General features: G+C 34.0%; 1 protein-coding gene and 1 long non-coding RNA gene across 6 annotated transcripts in view; one reads left to right on the top strand and one right to left on the bottom strand.

Moving 5' to 3' along the window:
• The window catches only part of syt7b (synaptotagmin VIIb), a 291,633-nt gene that overhangs the window by 8,768 nt on the left and 270,702 nt on the right, over positions 1-12,163 (bottom strand). For all 3 annotated transcript variants that reach the window (XM_087258665.1, XM_087258666.1, NM_001245957.1), the window contains 3 exon segments: positions 9,718-9,835; positions 3,138-3,405; positions 2,498-2,667 (listed from right to left, as the gene is read on the bottom strand). In XM_087258665.1, coding sequence (XP_087114791.1) covers positions 2,498-2,667; positions 3,138-3,405; positions 9,718-9,835 — 556 coding nt within the window.
• The window catches only part of LOC141375314 (uncharacterized), a 76,773-nt gene continuing 69,158 nt past the window's right edge, over positions 4,549-12,163 (top strand). Inside the window, exons 1-3 of one of the 3 annotated variants that reach the window (XR_015495407.1) lie at positions 4,549-4,906; positions 6,267-6,510; positions 6,646-7,773. This is a non-coding gene — a long non-coding RNA (uncharacterized LOC141375314). Of the gene's footprint in view, positions 4,907-6,266; positions 6,511-6,645; positions 7,774-9,684; positions 9,993-12,163 lie in introns of those variants that run through there. The other 2 variants (XR_015495408.1, XR_015495409.1) reach the window with 2 other exon arrangements.

Below are 12,163 nucleotides of genomic sequence, written 5' to 3'. Positions count from 1 at the left end.
TGTGTGATTATACCTGTAACCATTGACTTCTATTTGTTTTTCATACTATAGAAGTCAATGGTTACCATTTTCCAACATTCTTCAAAACATCTTCTTTGTGTTCAACAGAAGACAGAAACTGATAAAGACTTGGAACCACTTGAGGGAGAAGAATTAATAGTGATTAAAACGTTTTTTTTGAATGAACTATTCCTTTAACTGAGAGACTTGTACACTTTTATCAATTGATTTGTAACACCACAGGTTTGTTTGAGTGAACTCAGAGGTTTAAGCTCAAACCCTGCAGCTTCTAATCAAGTTACATTTTCTTTCTGAAATCAGTAAGTCTGTGGGAGATCTTTTAGACACCCCACGCCAGAAAAACCCCTAACAGAGACGCTCAAAGACTCAGAGTGCTAATGACACGTTAGTGGATCTCTTGTTCTTGTGTAAAGAGTTCAGAGGCTTTGACAGCACCCAGTGTGTGTCATTACTTCAGGCATGACAAGCTCTGCACGTCACTGTCTATCCGCCGAACAATTCACATCTATTGTTCCTGTCCCAAGTCTACCCCTTTTAGACACTTCATCCGTTTGGCCACTTTTTGGTAACGCTTTACAATAAGAATGTATCAGTTCAGTAATGTGTTTACTAACATAAACAAACAATAAACAATGCATTAATTTCAGTATTTGTTCATGTTAGTTCAATTCAATTCACCTTTATTTGTATAGCGCTTTTACAATGTAGATTGTGTCAAAGCAGCATCACATTGAGATTTTAGTAAATTGAAAGTTATGTTAGTTAATGTTATATCGGAACTGTAGTTAGTTAGTTTCATGAAAATACAGTTGTTCATTGTTAGTTCATGTTAACTTAACTAATTAACTAATGTTGTTTGAATGTTAAATATGCATTAGTAAATATTGAACTATTAATAAATGCTGCACAAGTATTGTTCATAATTAGTTCCTGATAATAAATGCATTACCTAATGAAACCTTAAGAGGGTTAAGCCCGATTCAGCGTCAAAGCTCGACCGAGGGCGTGTCTGAAGTTGGGGCTAACGCGATCGTCATAGCAGCATCAGCCAATGAAATTAGTCAGCAATTGACTACTGTCTGAGCTGGTGTATTTGCATACATCGATCTGATTGGCTGACACTTCCATTGGTGCTTGAAAAGTTGAGAAAGTCCCAACTTCTGCAGCAAGCAACGCCATTAAAGTGGCGCTGACGGATTTTCAATACAGTTTGGCAATTGCCAACGGTGGCGCAGTAGGTAGTGCTGTCGCCTCACTGCTAGAAGGTCGCTGGTTCGAGCCTCAGCTGGGTCAGTTGGCATTTCTGTGTGGAGTTTGCATATTCATCCCGCATTCGTATGGGTTTCCTCTGGGTGCTCCGTTTTCCCGACAGTTCAAAAACATGCGGTACAGGTCAAACGAGTAAATAAAAATTGTCTGTATTGTATTTGTGTGAATGGAAGTGTATGGGTGTTTCTCAGTGATGGGTTGCAGCTGTAAGAGCATCCGCTGCATAAAGACATATGCTGGATAATTTGGCGTTTCATTCCGCTGTGGCGACCCCAGAATAATTAAGGGACTAAGTCGAAAAGAAAATGAATGAATGAATTTTTGTTGTTGATATTAATATGGTTCGTTTTTGTTTTGTTTTTCCCATCATTGACTGTTTGTTTTTTTAATTTTATGTTACATCTAAAAATTTTAAAACAATGTTTATTGCATTACATTAGTTTCTTGTGTGTTATTAAATGAACTAAAGTAGTTTACATTAGACATTTCTTTTCAGTGTTTTACCATATTTTTACTTGTAACTCAACTGCCGTTATGTAAAACTATATTGGATTCCTTTTTACAGTGTAAAGGCTTGTACACAACAGGACGCTTTTCGTTTGCATTTTACGTTTTTCCAGATTTAAACCCAAGCAATTTTTACTGCCGTCGAGCAGAAGAGTATGCAAAAGTACTCCTTGACGTCAGATGGCGCTACACAACTTTACACTTTTGATAACACAGAAGAAGAGAAGAGAGAAAGTTGACACGCTTGTTGTTAAAGTTACTGGAGATTGAGGATGTTAAGAATGTTGAGGATGTTTACTGTATTACTTTGCTTTCATGTGTATGAAATACTGTAGTTTACTTTAGAAATGTCTTGTACAGTTTCTACACAAGGTAATCTTGCTGCCTTAAAGGTTTTAGTTGAATCAAATTAACTTTTCAAGTCATCTCAACTTGCATCAATCAAACAGACAAATAATTTTAGGTTAAAATTTGTTTAACTTAAAAAATATTAGTTGAAACCTGATTAACTTATTAAAGTAAGTTAAAGCAACTTAAAAAATATTTGTTGTCTCGACTTTTTGTTTTTAAATGTTTTACAGTGTACTTTACTATTATTAGTAAAATTCTCCAGGTGCCAATTGTTTTCCTTTAAATTTGAAAGATTTTTTTTACGGTGTAAAGGTGATAACGGAGTCCAGAAAAGCAGGGATCCACTCACACTGCCATCGCTGCAGGGTTTCAGCTCCTTCCATAAGGTCTGCATGGGGACCAGTTCCACTTTGTTCAGAGGGATGGACACCTCTCCTATAGGGTCATTCCTGCTAAAACGGTCATAATCCAGCACTTGCAGGTACAATGTGCGCTGCACCACCTTCTCATAAGGAAACCCTGGGAGAGATATGAGAACAGGGTCATTTTAGCTCACAGTAATAGTTTACAGCTCAATATGGGATAAAAATATACTGTAAATACAAATATGCAGTTGAAGTCAGAATTATTAGCCCTCATAAATGATTGGCCCTCAACATTTCTATCATATTTTTGATCAAATAAATACAGACATTGATGCCCTTTTTTACTCTAGCACAGGGATGTCAAACTCAATTCCTGGTGGGCTGCAGCTCTGCACAGTTTAGTTCCAACCCTAATTAAACACACCTGATCAAACTAATTGAGTCCTTCAGGCTTGTTTGAAACTTACAGGTAAGTGTGTTGGAGCAGGGTTGGAACTAAACTGTGCAGGGCTGCAGCCCTCCAGGAATTGAGTCTGACATCCCTGCTCTAGCACTTCACAACCACCTTCAAACTGCTCTCAAAATTAAAACAGTGTTTATCAGAGATATAAAAAGCACACTAACCTTCAAACAGGAAGGTCTCGTTCCAGTGAGGGTTCAAGTTCTTTCTCTTAACCTTGGTCTCCAGTTTGTGCTTCTTGTCTGGCAGCAGATAAAGCTTGACGAAGGGATCTGAAGTCCCGGAGAAATCTTTAGCCGGCAGATCTTGACCCTTCAGGATCTTGACTGTAAGTGTGGAGTCCTGAAAACTGTACCCCACGCTGAACTGGATGCGGCCCAGCTTTTCACACACCGGTCCTTCATGTTCCTCTTCCTCAGAGCCTGGAGACAACTGAAAAGACAAAGACAAAATTATCAGTAAACACACCAGTCGCTTATCTGAATGTTTAAATTCATTCATTCATTCATTCATTCATTTATTTATTTTCCTTCAGCATTGTTCTTGATTTAATTGGGGTCACCACAGTGGAATGAACCACCAACTACTCTGACTTGTTTTTATGCAACGGATGCTCCATCGTTTAAATTCATTATTTAATTTTATTTTTAACTTGATGCTGCTGCAAACTAATACAAATACTAAATAAACAGCATATATTTTTACCCGAAAAAAAAATCTGATACATGGAAGTATATGCAGACAAAAACATTAACATTTTGCAGTGGCCCAGCCAGAGTCCTGATTTAAATCCAGTTGAGAATCTGTGGAGGGAGTGAAGAACATTTTTATTCTTAAAAAGTGCACAGTAAACAGTAAAATCAAATGAATATAGACATTTGTGAAACTACTTTTGTGTCTTGAGAAAAATCGTGGTATGTGTAGGATGAGGGGCCTGCAGAGAAATATGTCAGATCAACACTATGAGAGAATGACTGTATATTTAAAACAAACATATAAAGGTATATCTGTGAGAGGCTTCCAGGATAGTGAGTGATGTATTATCATATCAATGTACCATTCTGACCATGCATGTAAACACGAAGAAGAAGTTACATCTATTGAGAGACAAATAGTGTGTAGACATACAAGGTGATGGCAAGGAGACTCTCCAATCTAAAGGATGAATGGGCAAAAACATTAGTGTAGACACGCAAAAAGCTGCTCAGCAATTATAGGAAGTGTTTGATTGCTATAATAGCCAATAAAGACTTTTCTATAGATTATTGAGAGGAGTATGAATAATTTTGGACGTGAAACTTTTTGTTCAAATATAAATAAAAGCTAAGAAATATTTTTTCCACAATGATGGCTCTTGTATACATTGCCTTATTGTGTTTAGGAGAAGCCTGACATAATCAGAAACCTTAAGTCATAATTTGCCAGGGGTATGAACAATTTCTGGATTAATAAAGGGACTAAGCTGAAAAGAAAATGAATGAATGAATGAATGGGGTTGGTTAGGGGGCCCCGCGTCGTCGCGATTTTCAATAAACTGTTGGGAACAACTGTGGTCGGAACCAAAGTTCACACGTCTGTGTTCTCTGAACACCTCTCAAGCGGTGGACTACTTCATTCTGATTGCTTGCCGCCAATGTTGCCAACTTAGCGACTTTGTCACTAGATTTAGCGACTTTTCAGACCCCCCTAGCGACAAATCTAGCGACTTTTTTGTTTGTTATTGGAGATTTTTTTAGACTGTCATTTTTCCATACCGTACCGTCCCTACTCTTCTCAACGAGCTGCGTGTGATGCCGCCGGCCCCTCCCCCGCCTCACAGCACTGACAGGCGGCCCAGTCAGTCCTCGTACAGCAGCCTCTCCCACCTGCAGCCCGAGAGCAGATCACCCCTCTGCGTACCGACGACAAATGATTTAGCACAGGCAGTGTGAAGGTATTTCCCTTGTACAGTCTAACCGATCTACTTCTACTTTATTTTAACAATTTATTTGGACCGTTTATTCTTTTCTTGTTCACAATCACAGATATTTTAGTGACAGTTTCTGAACTTGTCTGAGTTTAATACATATGAGAGATTGCTGCACATTCACTAACGTTACACATCTATAATGTTATACTGTATTCAAACAGCAATAAATTTAGTTAAATAAACATGCTTATATAAAGTGTAGTGCAATTTTAAATACCCCTTTATTAACCATAGGCTGTTAAACAGAAACGGTAGAACGTGATGACGTCAATGATATGCAAATTAACGTATGACGTACCCCATCTCCCCCCCCCCCCAATCATCAGGGGGCCCCGTCAGCGATCCCTGCAGGGGGGCCTCCGCATTTTGCGCTACGCCACTGCACAAGATCGCCCCGCCCCGTCATATTTAATTAATTATTTCACTGTAATAATAATAATCATCATCATCATCATCAGGGCCTGACCAGCCACTGTGGTTGTAGTTGCGTTTCCAGTCACAATTTCACGCAAGAGAAAGGGAGCGCGCACGCGTTTTAAACAGTCGCGCGCATCACAACAGCTTCTGGCGTTTTTTTGGGGGGAGCGCATGGAAAAAGGCAGTTTTTCACTGTAACCCCTGGCCTTTTCTTGACATCAGCGGAGACGCGATTATTTGATCCTGGTCCACTTTTGTTGCGTTTTTATACATGTTTTTGAAGTTGAAGGCTACATCTTCATCTAAAAGTTTGTCAACATGACACAGACCAACATTACTCTCATTACTGAGCAAACTGGGTGCACTTCACTGGCGGCGATTCTCTTCCCAGGGGATGCTGAGCTCGCGCAGAATCCTGAACGCTCTATACTCAATACATCGCACTTTGTAAAGAAACTGGTCTGGCGGATATTGCGTTTTGTGAAAAAATACATTTTGTACTAGGCCTAAAATGTACATTCATAAATGTTATTAATGGCAGCAATTCACACATGGATTTAGGTACATCTGAACAGTGATTTTTAATAATTAAATCCAAATGTCAAAAAATGGCGTTTATCGCGTTTAGACTGTTAGACTGCACAAACATAACTATTAAAACATTTCAGTTGTCAATTATAGCACAACCACCCCATCTCCCCCCCTTAAACACACACACACACACACACACATACACATTCACCCACACACAGTTATGAAAATCTGTTGTCTTCACATTAATATGTGTTGAAGGGCGAAAAGTTGTGGGACGGTCAGTGGTCTTTACAAACACCTTAGTGATCCATCACTTAAAGTGGTCTGACAAGCAGCAGCATATCAAATTAATGAACTCCTATCTGTGTGTCAGGACCTTGGCTGAAAGTTGGGCTTAATTTGACATGCCATGCCCCGATGCTCGGATCCTCCCCGGTGAGACACAGAGCTGGCGCTTATAAGAGCTTCTGGCACCCTCTTAAAGAGAAAGCACCATCATTAGCCCTCATCACATCTCTTTAAAAACGCCTTCCCACCCACAAGACAACACGGGGACCCCTGTGAAGGCCGTCATCCTGCACATCACACCAGTTGTAATTGTGGGGCTTTTTGAGGAGGTAAGTTTCCTTTGACACTTGTATGTGTGTGTGTGTGTGTGTGTGTGTGTGTGTGTGTGTGTGTGTGACTGACTGACTGACTGACTGCAGTAACAGAGAGCAGCAATTACTCATGATGCATCCCTGTGTTTAAAGGACTCACTTCAAAAGACTAGCATCGTTGAATGAGGGGCAAAGAATGGAAAATAACAAAAAGAAAACCACAGAAGCCAGTTTGTGCTGTTTTGCTCAGGGAAAAAGTTGAGATGTAAACTCTGAATTGTGAGATATAAATATGGAATTATGAAATGCAAACTCATATTTTTGATATATGAATTGAGAATTGTGAAATTTAATCTCAGAATTGTGAGTGGAAAAAAATATGAGATATAAACTCTGAAAAAGTGTGAGATAGAAACTCATAATTAAACGACTTGGCTTGTTACAGAAAGAGTGGAGGAAGAAAAGAAATAAGATATAAACTCAGAATTGTGAGATAATAAACTCAGAAATTTGAGACAAAAACTCAGAAAAATAAGAGATATAAACTCTGAATTGTGAGACAATAAACTCAGAATTGTGAGATAAACTCAGAAAGATATGAGATATAAACTCAGGAAAAAGTATGAGGTATAAACTCAGAATTGTGAGTTAAACTCAGAAAGATATGAGATATAAACTCAGGAAAAAGTATGAGGTATAAACTCAGAATTGTGAGTTAAACTCAGAAAGATATGAGATATAAACTCAGGAAAAAGTATGAGGTATAAACTCAGAATTGTGAGATAATTAACAGAATTGTAAGATATAAATTAAGAAAGATTATGAGATCTAAACACAGGAAAAGAATGAAATATAAACTCATACTTGTGAGATGTAAACTCAGGAAAAGTACGCGATATAAACTCATAATTGTGAGCTATAATATAAATAAAATGAGATATAAACTCATAATTGTGATATAAACTTAGGAAAAGTATGAAATATAAACTCATAATTGTGAGATATAAAATAAATAGGATAGAAACTCATAATTGTGAAATATGAACTTAAGAAAAGTATGAAATACAAACTCTTAATTATGAGATATAAAGTTAGGAAAAGTATGTGTTATAAACTCATAATTGTGACATATAGACAAAAAAAGAGCAATAAACTCATAATTCTGCAATTTAAACTCAGGAAAATTATGAGATATAAACTCATAATTGTGAGATATACATTTAGAAAAGAAATAAGATATAAACTCAGAATTTTGAGATAATAAACTCAGAAATTTGAGACAAAAACTCAGAAAAATAAGAGATATAAACTCAGGAAAAGTATGAGATATAAACTCAGGAAAAGTATGAGATATAAACTCAGGAAAAAGTATGAGATATAAACTCAGAATTGTGAGATAAACTCAGAAAGATATGAGATATAAACTCAGGAAAAAGTATGAGGTATAAACTCAGAATTGTGAGATAATTAACAGAATTGTAAGATATAAATGAAGAAAGATTATGAGATCTAAACACAGGAAAAGAATGAAATATAAACTCATACTTGTGAGATGTAAACTCAGGAAAAGTACGAGATATAAACTTATAATTGTGAGCTATAATATAAATAAAATGAGATATAAACTCATAATTGTGATATAAACTTAGGAAAAGTATAAAATATAAACTCATAATTGTGAGATATAAAATAAATAAGATAGAAACTCATAATTGTGAAATATGAACTTAAGAAAAGTATGAAATACAAACTCTTAATTATGAGATATAAAGTTAGGAAAAGTATGTGTTATAAACTCTTAATTATGAGATATAAAGTTAGGAAAAGTATGTGTTATAAACTCATAATTGTGACATATAGACAAAAATGAGCAATAAACTCATAATTCTGCGATTTAAACTCAGGAAAAGTATGAGATATAAACTCATAATTGTGAGATATACATTTAGAAAAGAAATAAGATACAAACTCAGAATTGTGAGATAATAAACTTCGAAATTTGAGACAAAAACTCAGAAAAATAAGAGATATAAACTCAGGAAAGTATGAGATATAAACTCAGGAAAAGTATGAGATATAAACTCAGGAAAAAGTATGAGATATAAACTCAGAATTGTGAGATATAAACTTCAAAATAAGTATGAAATATAAACACTGAACATTTATGAGATACAAACAAAAAAAGAGATATAAACTCATAATTGTGAGATATAAACTCAGAAAAAGTACTAGATATAAACTTAAAATTGGGAGATATAAATTTAGAAAAGGAATTAGACATAAACTCATAGTTGTGAGATAATAAACTCAGAAATTTGAGATATAAACTCAGGAAAAAGTATGAAATATAAACTCATAATTGTGAGATATAAACTCAGTAAAATTATGAGATATAAACCCAATAAACAATATGAGATATAAAGTCAGAAAAATTATGAGATATAAACTCATAATTGTGATTTTACACTCAAAATTGTACACATGAAATCTAAATGAAATAAACTCAGAACTGTTCGATGTAAACTCAAAGAAAATAAACTCAGAATTGTGACATTTGAACTAAAAATTGCTAGACATAATATCTACATTTTGAGATATAAACTCAGAATAGTGAGGTGAAGTCAAATATGAAAATATAAACTGATTCATGATAACTAAATGCAGAATTGCATATACAAGATGTAAAACAGGAATTGTGAGACTAAAACATAATTGTTGGAAAAAAAATCAAAAATGCAAGATAATAATAGAAATTATGAGAAATAATCTTATGATTATGAGATATAACACAGCTTCGGTAAGATTTAAACTTAAAAAAAGAAAGAATTCATGCAGATAAGAAACTGTGAATATAAATATAAATTCAGAAATATGAGATGTAAATTCATAATTGGAAATTGTAATCCCAGAATTGTGAAATGTAATTTTATAAACTTAAAATTGTGAGATGAAGTCAAACTTGCAAAATATAAACTCGAAATTATAATTATTATAATATTATTTGTGAGATTTAAAGATCTGCAATTCCTATTTCCTTTCCTTTCTGTTTTATTTTGCTTTTTTGCACAGGGGGAAGTCAGAACTGTGATATGTGAACTTTGATAAATAAACTAGAAACCAGGAATTGTTGGCTATAAATTTGAATATAGTGTCAATGTTTTTTTTTCTTTCCATGTTGTGTAAATCCTATAGAGTCCAGAGTACACAGACACACGTTGTCATTACCATCAGCATGTCGCTGGTGACAGAGTTGGCCAGGTCTGAGACGGATGAGTTGGCGTCTGTCCGCCGGTGGCTCTCGTCTGGGGTCTGGCCTTTAGGACTGCTGCCGGGTTTGTTAGATCTGAAAAACAACCACAAGAAAAAAAAACAAAACTGTCACTTGTTATTGCACGGAGCATTAAAATACTATTAGAATACTGCTACCATATTCATTTCATGTTCAATTTAAAGTCATACATTGCTTGAGTTGCCTATAATTAAAGGAATAGTTCACCCAGAAACTGAAAATCCGGTCATCATTTACTCTTCCATCACCTGTTCTAAACCTGTTTGACTTTCTTTATTCAGTTAAACACTAAAGAAGATATTTTGAAGAAAACTGGAGACCTCTGACCATTGACCTCAATAGTAATGTTAGTCGATGGTTACAGGTTTTCAGATTACTCTAAAATACTGTGTGCTAATTTGCGTTCAACAGAATAAAGAAATTTATAAAGGTCTGGAACGATTAGAGGAAGTAAAAAGGAATAAATAGTGTATACATTTTCATTTTGGGGTGGACTATCCATTTAGGTGTGTTGTTATTTTTCCCCAACCAAAAGAGCTTTTTGCCCTTCTGGTAGAAGCTGCAACTACACCATCTGACTCCCCAAAATGAGCTTGATAGACAATTACTTAAATGTATCAAAAGATAGCTCGGTTCCTTTATTATACAGGGGTCGCCACAGTGGAATGAACCGCTAACTTATTCAGCATATGTTTTACGCAGCGGATGCCCTTCAAGTCAAAACCCAGCTCTGAGAAACACCCATACACTAGGGCCAATTTAGGTTATTCAATTCACCTATATATATATATATATATATATATATATATATATATATATATATATATATATATATATAAATATATATATATATATATATATATATATATATATATATATATATATATATATATATAAAAATATATATATATATACATATATATATAAATATATATATATATATACATATATATATAATATATATATATATATATATATATATATATATATATATATATATATATATATATATATATATATATATATATATATATATATATATATATATATTAGCCCCCCTTTGAATTTTTTGGTAACACTTTACAATAAGGTTCATTAGTTAATGCATTTACTAACATGAACTAATCATGAACAACACATGTACAGCATTTATTAATCATAATTGAACATTTACTAATGCATTATTAACATTCAAGTCCATGCTTGTTAACATTAGTTAATGCACCATGAGTTAACATGAACTAACAATGAACTACTGTATTTTCATTAACTAACGTTAACTAACATGAACAAATAAAGTAGTAAATGTATTGTTTATTGTTTGTTCATGTTAGTAAATGCATTAATTAACATTAACTAATGAACCTTATTGTAAAGTGGACCAATTTTTTTTTCTTTTTTTAAATATTTCCCAAATGATTTATTTTTTCCACCCAATTTCTGGTTAATGAAGAGAAGATTGTTTCAACACATTTCTAATCAAAATAGTTTTAATAACTCATCTCTAATCACTGATTTATTTTATCTTTGCCATGATGACAGTAAATAATATTTTACTAGATATTTTTCAAGACACTTCTATACAGCTTAAAGTGACATTTAAAGGCTTAACTATGTTATTAAGGTTAAATAGGCAGATTAGGGTGATTAGGCAAGTTATAGTATAACGCTGGTTTGTTCTGTAGATTATCAAAAAAAATAGCTTAAAGGGGCTAATAATTTTGTCCTTAAAATTGTGTTTAAAAAATTAAAAACTGCTTTTATTCTAGCTGAAATAAAACAAATAAGACTTTTTCCAGAAGAAAAAATATTATCAGACATACTGTGAAAATTTCCTTGCTCTGTTAAACCTCTTTTGGTATATATATTCAAAAAAGAAAAAAAAATCAAAGGGTGCTAATAACTCTGACTTTAACTGTATATGTATATATATATATATAGAGCACAAAAATCTCAACATTGGAGTAAGTCAACATTTAAAGTTCTACTTTATTTTTTAGTTGACATTTTTGAGGTAAATAAAAGTAATTTGGGTTTTCTTTTCACTGTACAATTGAAAATATACTAAGAACAGACAGAAGAAGAAAAAAAAATTATGATGATCATATCATTTTCAAGTCCTGAGTCGTGGCTGGAAAGGCATCCACTGTGTAAAACATATGCTAGAGTAGTTGGTGGTTCATCTCACTGTGGCGACCCCCAAATAAACCAGGGATTAAGCAAAAGAAAAATGAATAAATAAATGATCAAATCCTCCAGTAAAGTCTAAAGAATGCAGATTTAAACATACTGCAATGTTGGGTGTATGTAAGTCCTCTTAAACTAGAGATGTATGGCTTTTTTAGTTGACGTGAGAAACTGGTTTGTAAAAACATTTCTTGG

Source organism: Danio rerio, chromosome 7 (genome assembly GCF_052040795.2).
Source record: "Danio rerio strain M-AB ecotype USA chromosome 7, GRCz13ab, whole genome shotgun sequence".
NCBI classification, from domain to species: domain Eukaryota; kingdom Metazoa; phylum Chordata; class Actinopteri; order Cypriniformes; family Danionidae; genus Danio; species Danio rerio.
This window is presented reverse-complemented; position numbering and strand designations above follow the sequence as displayed.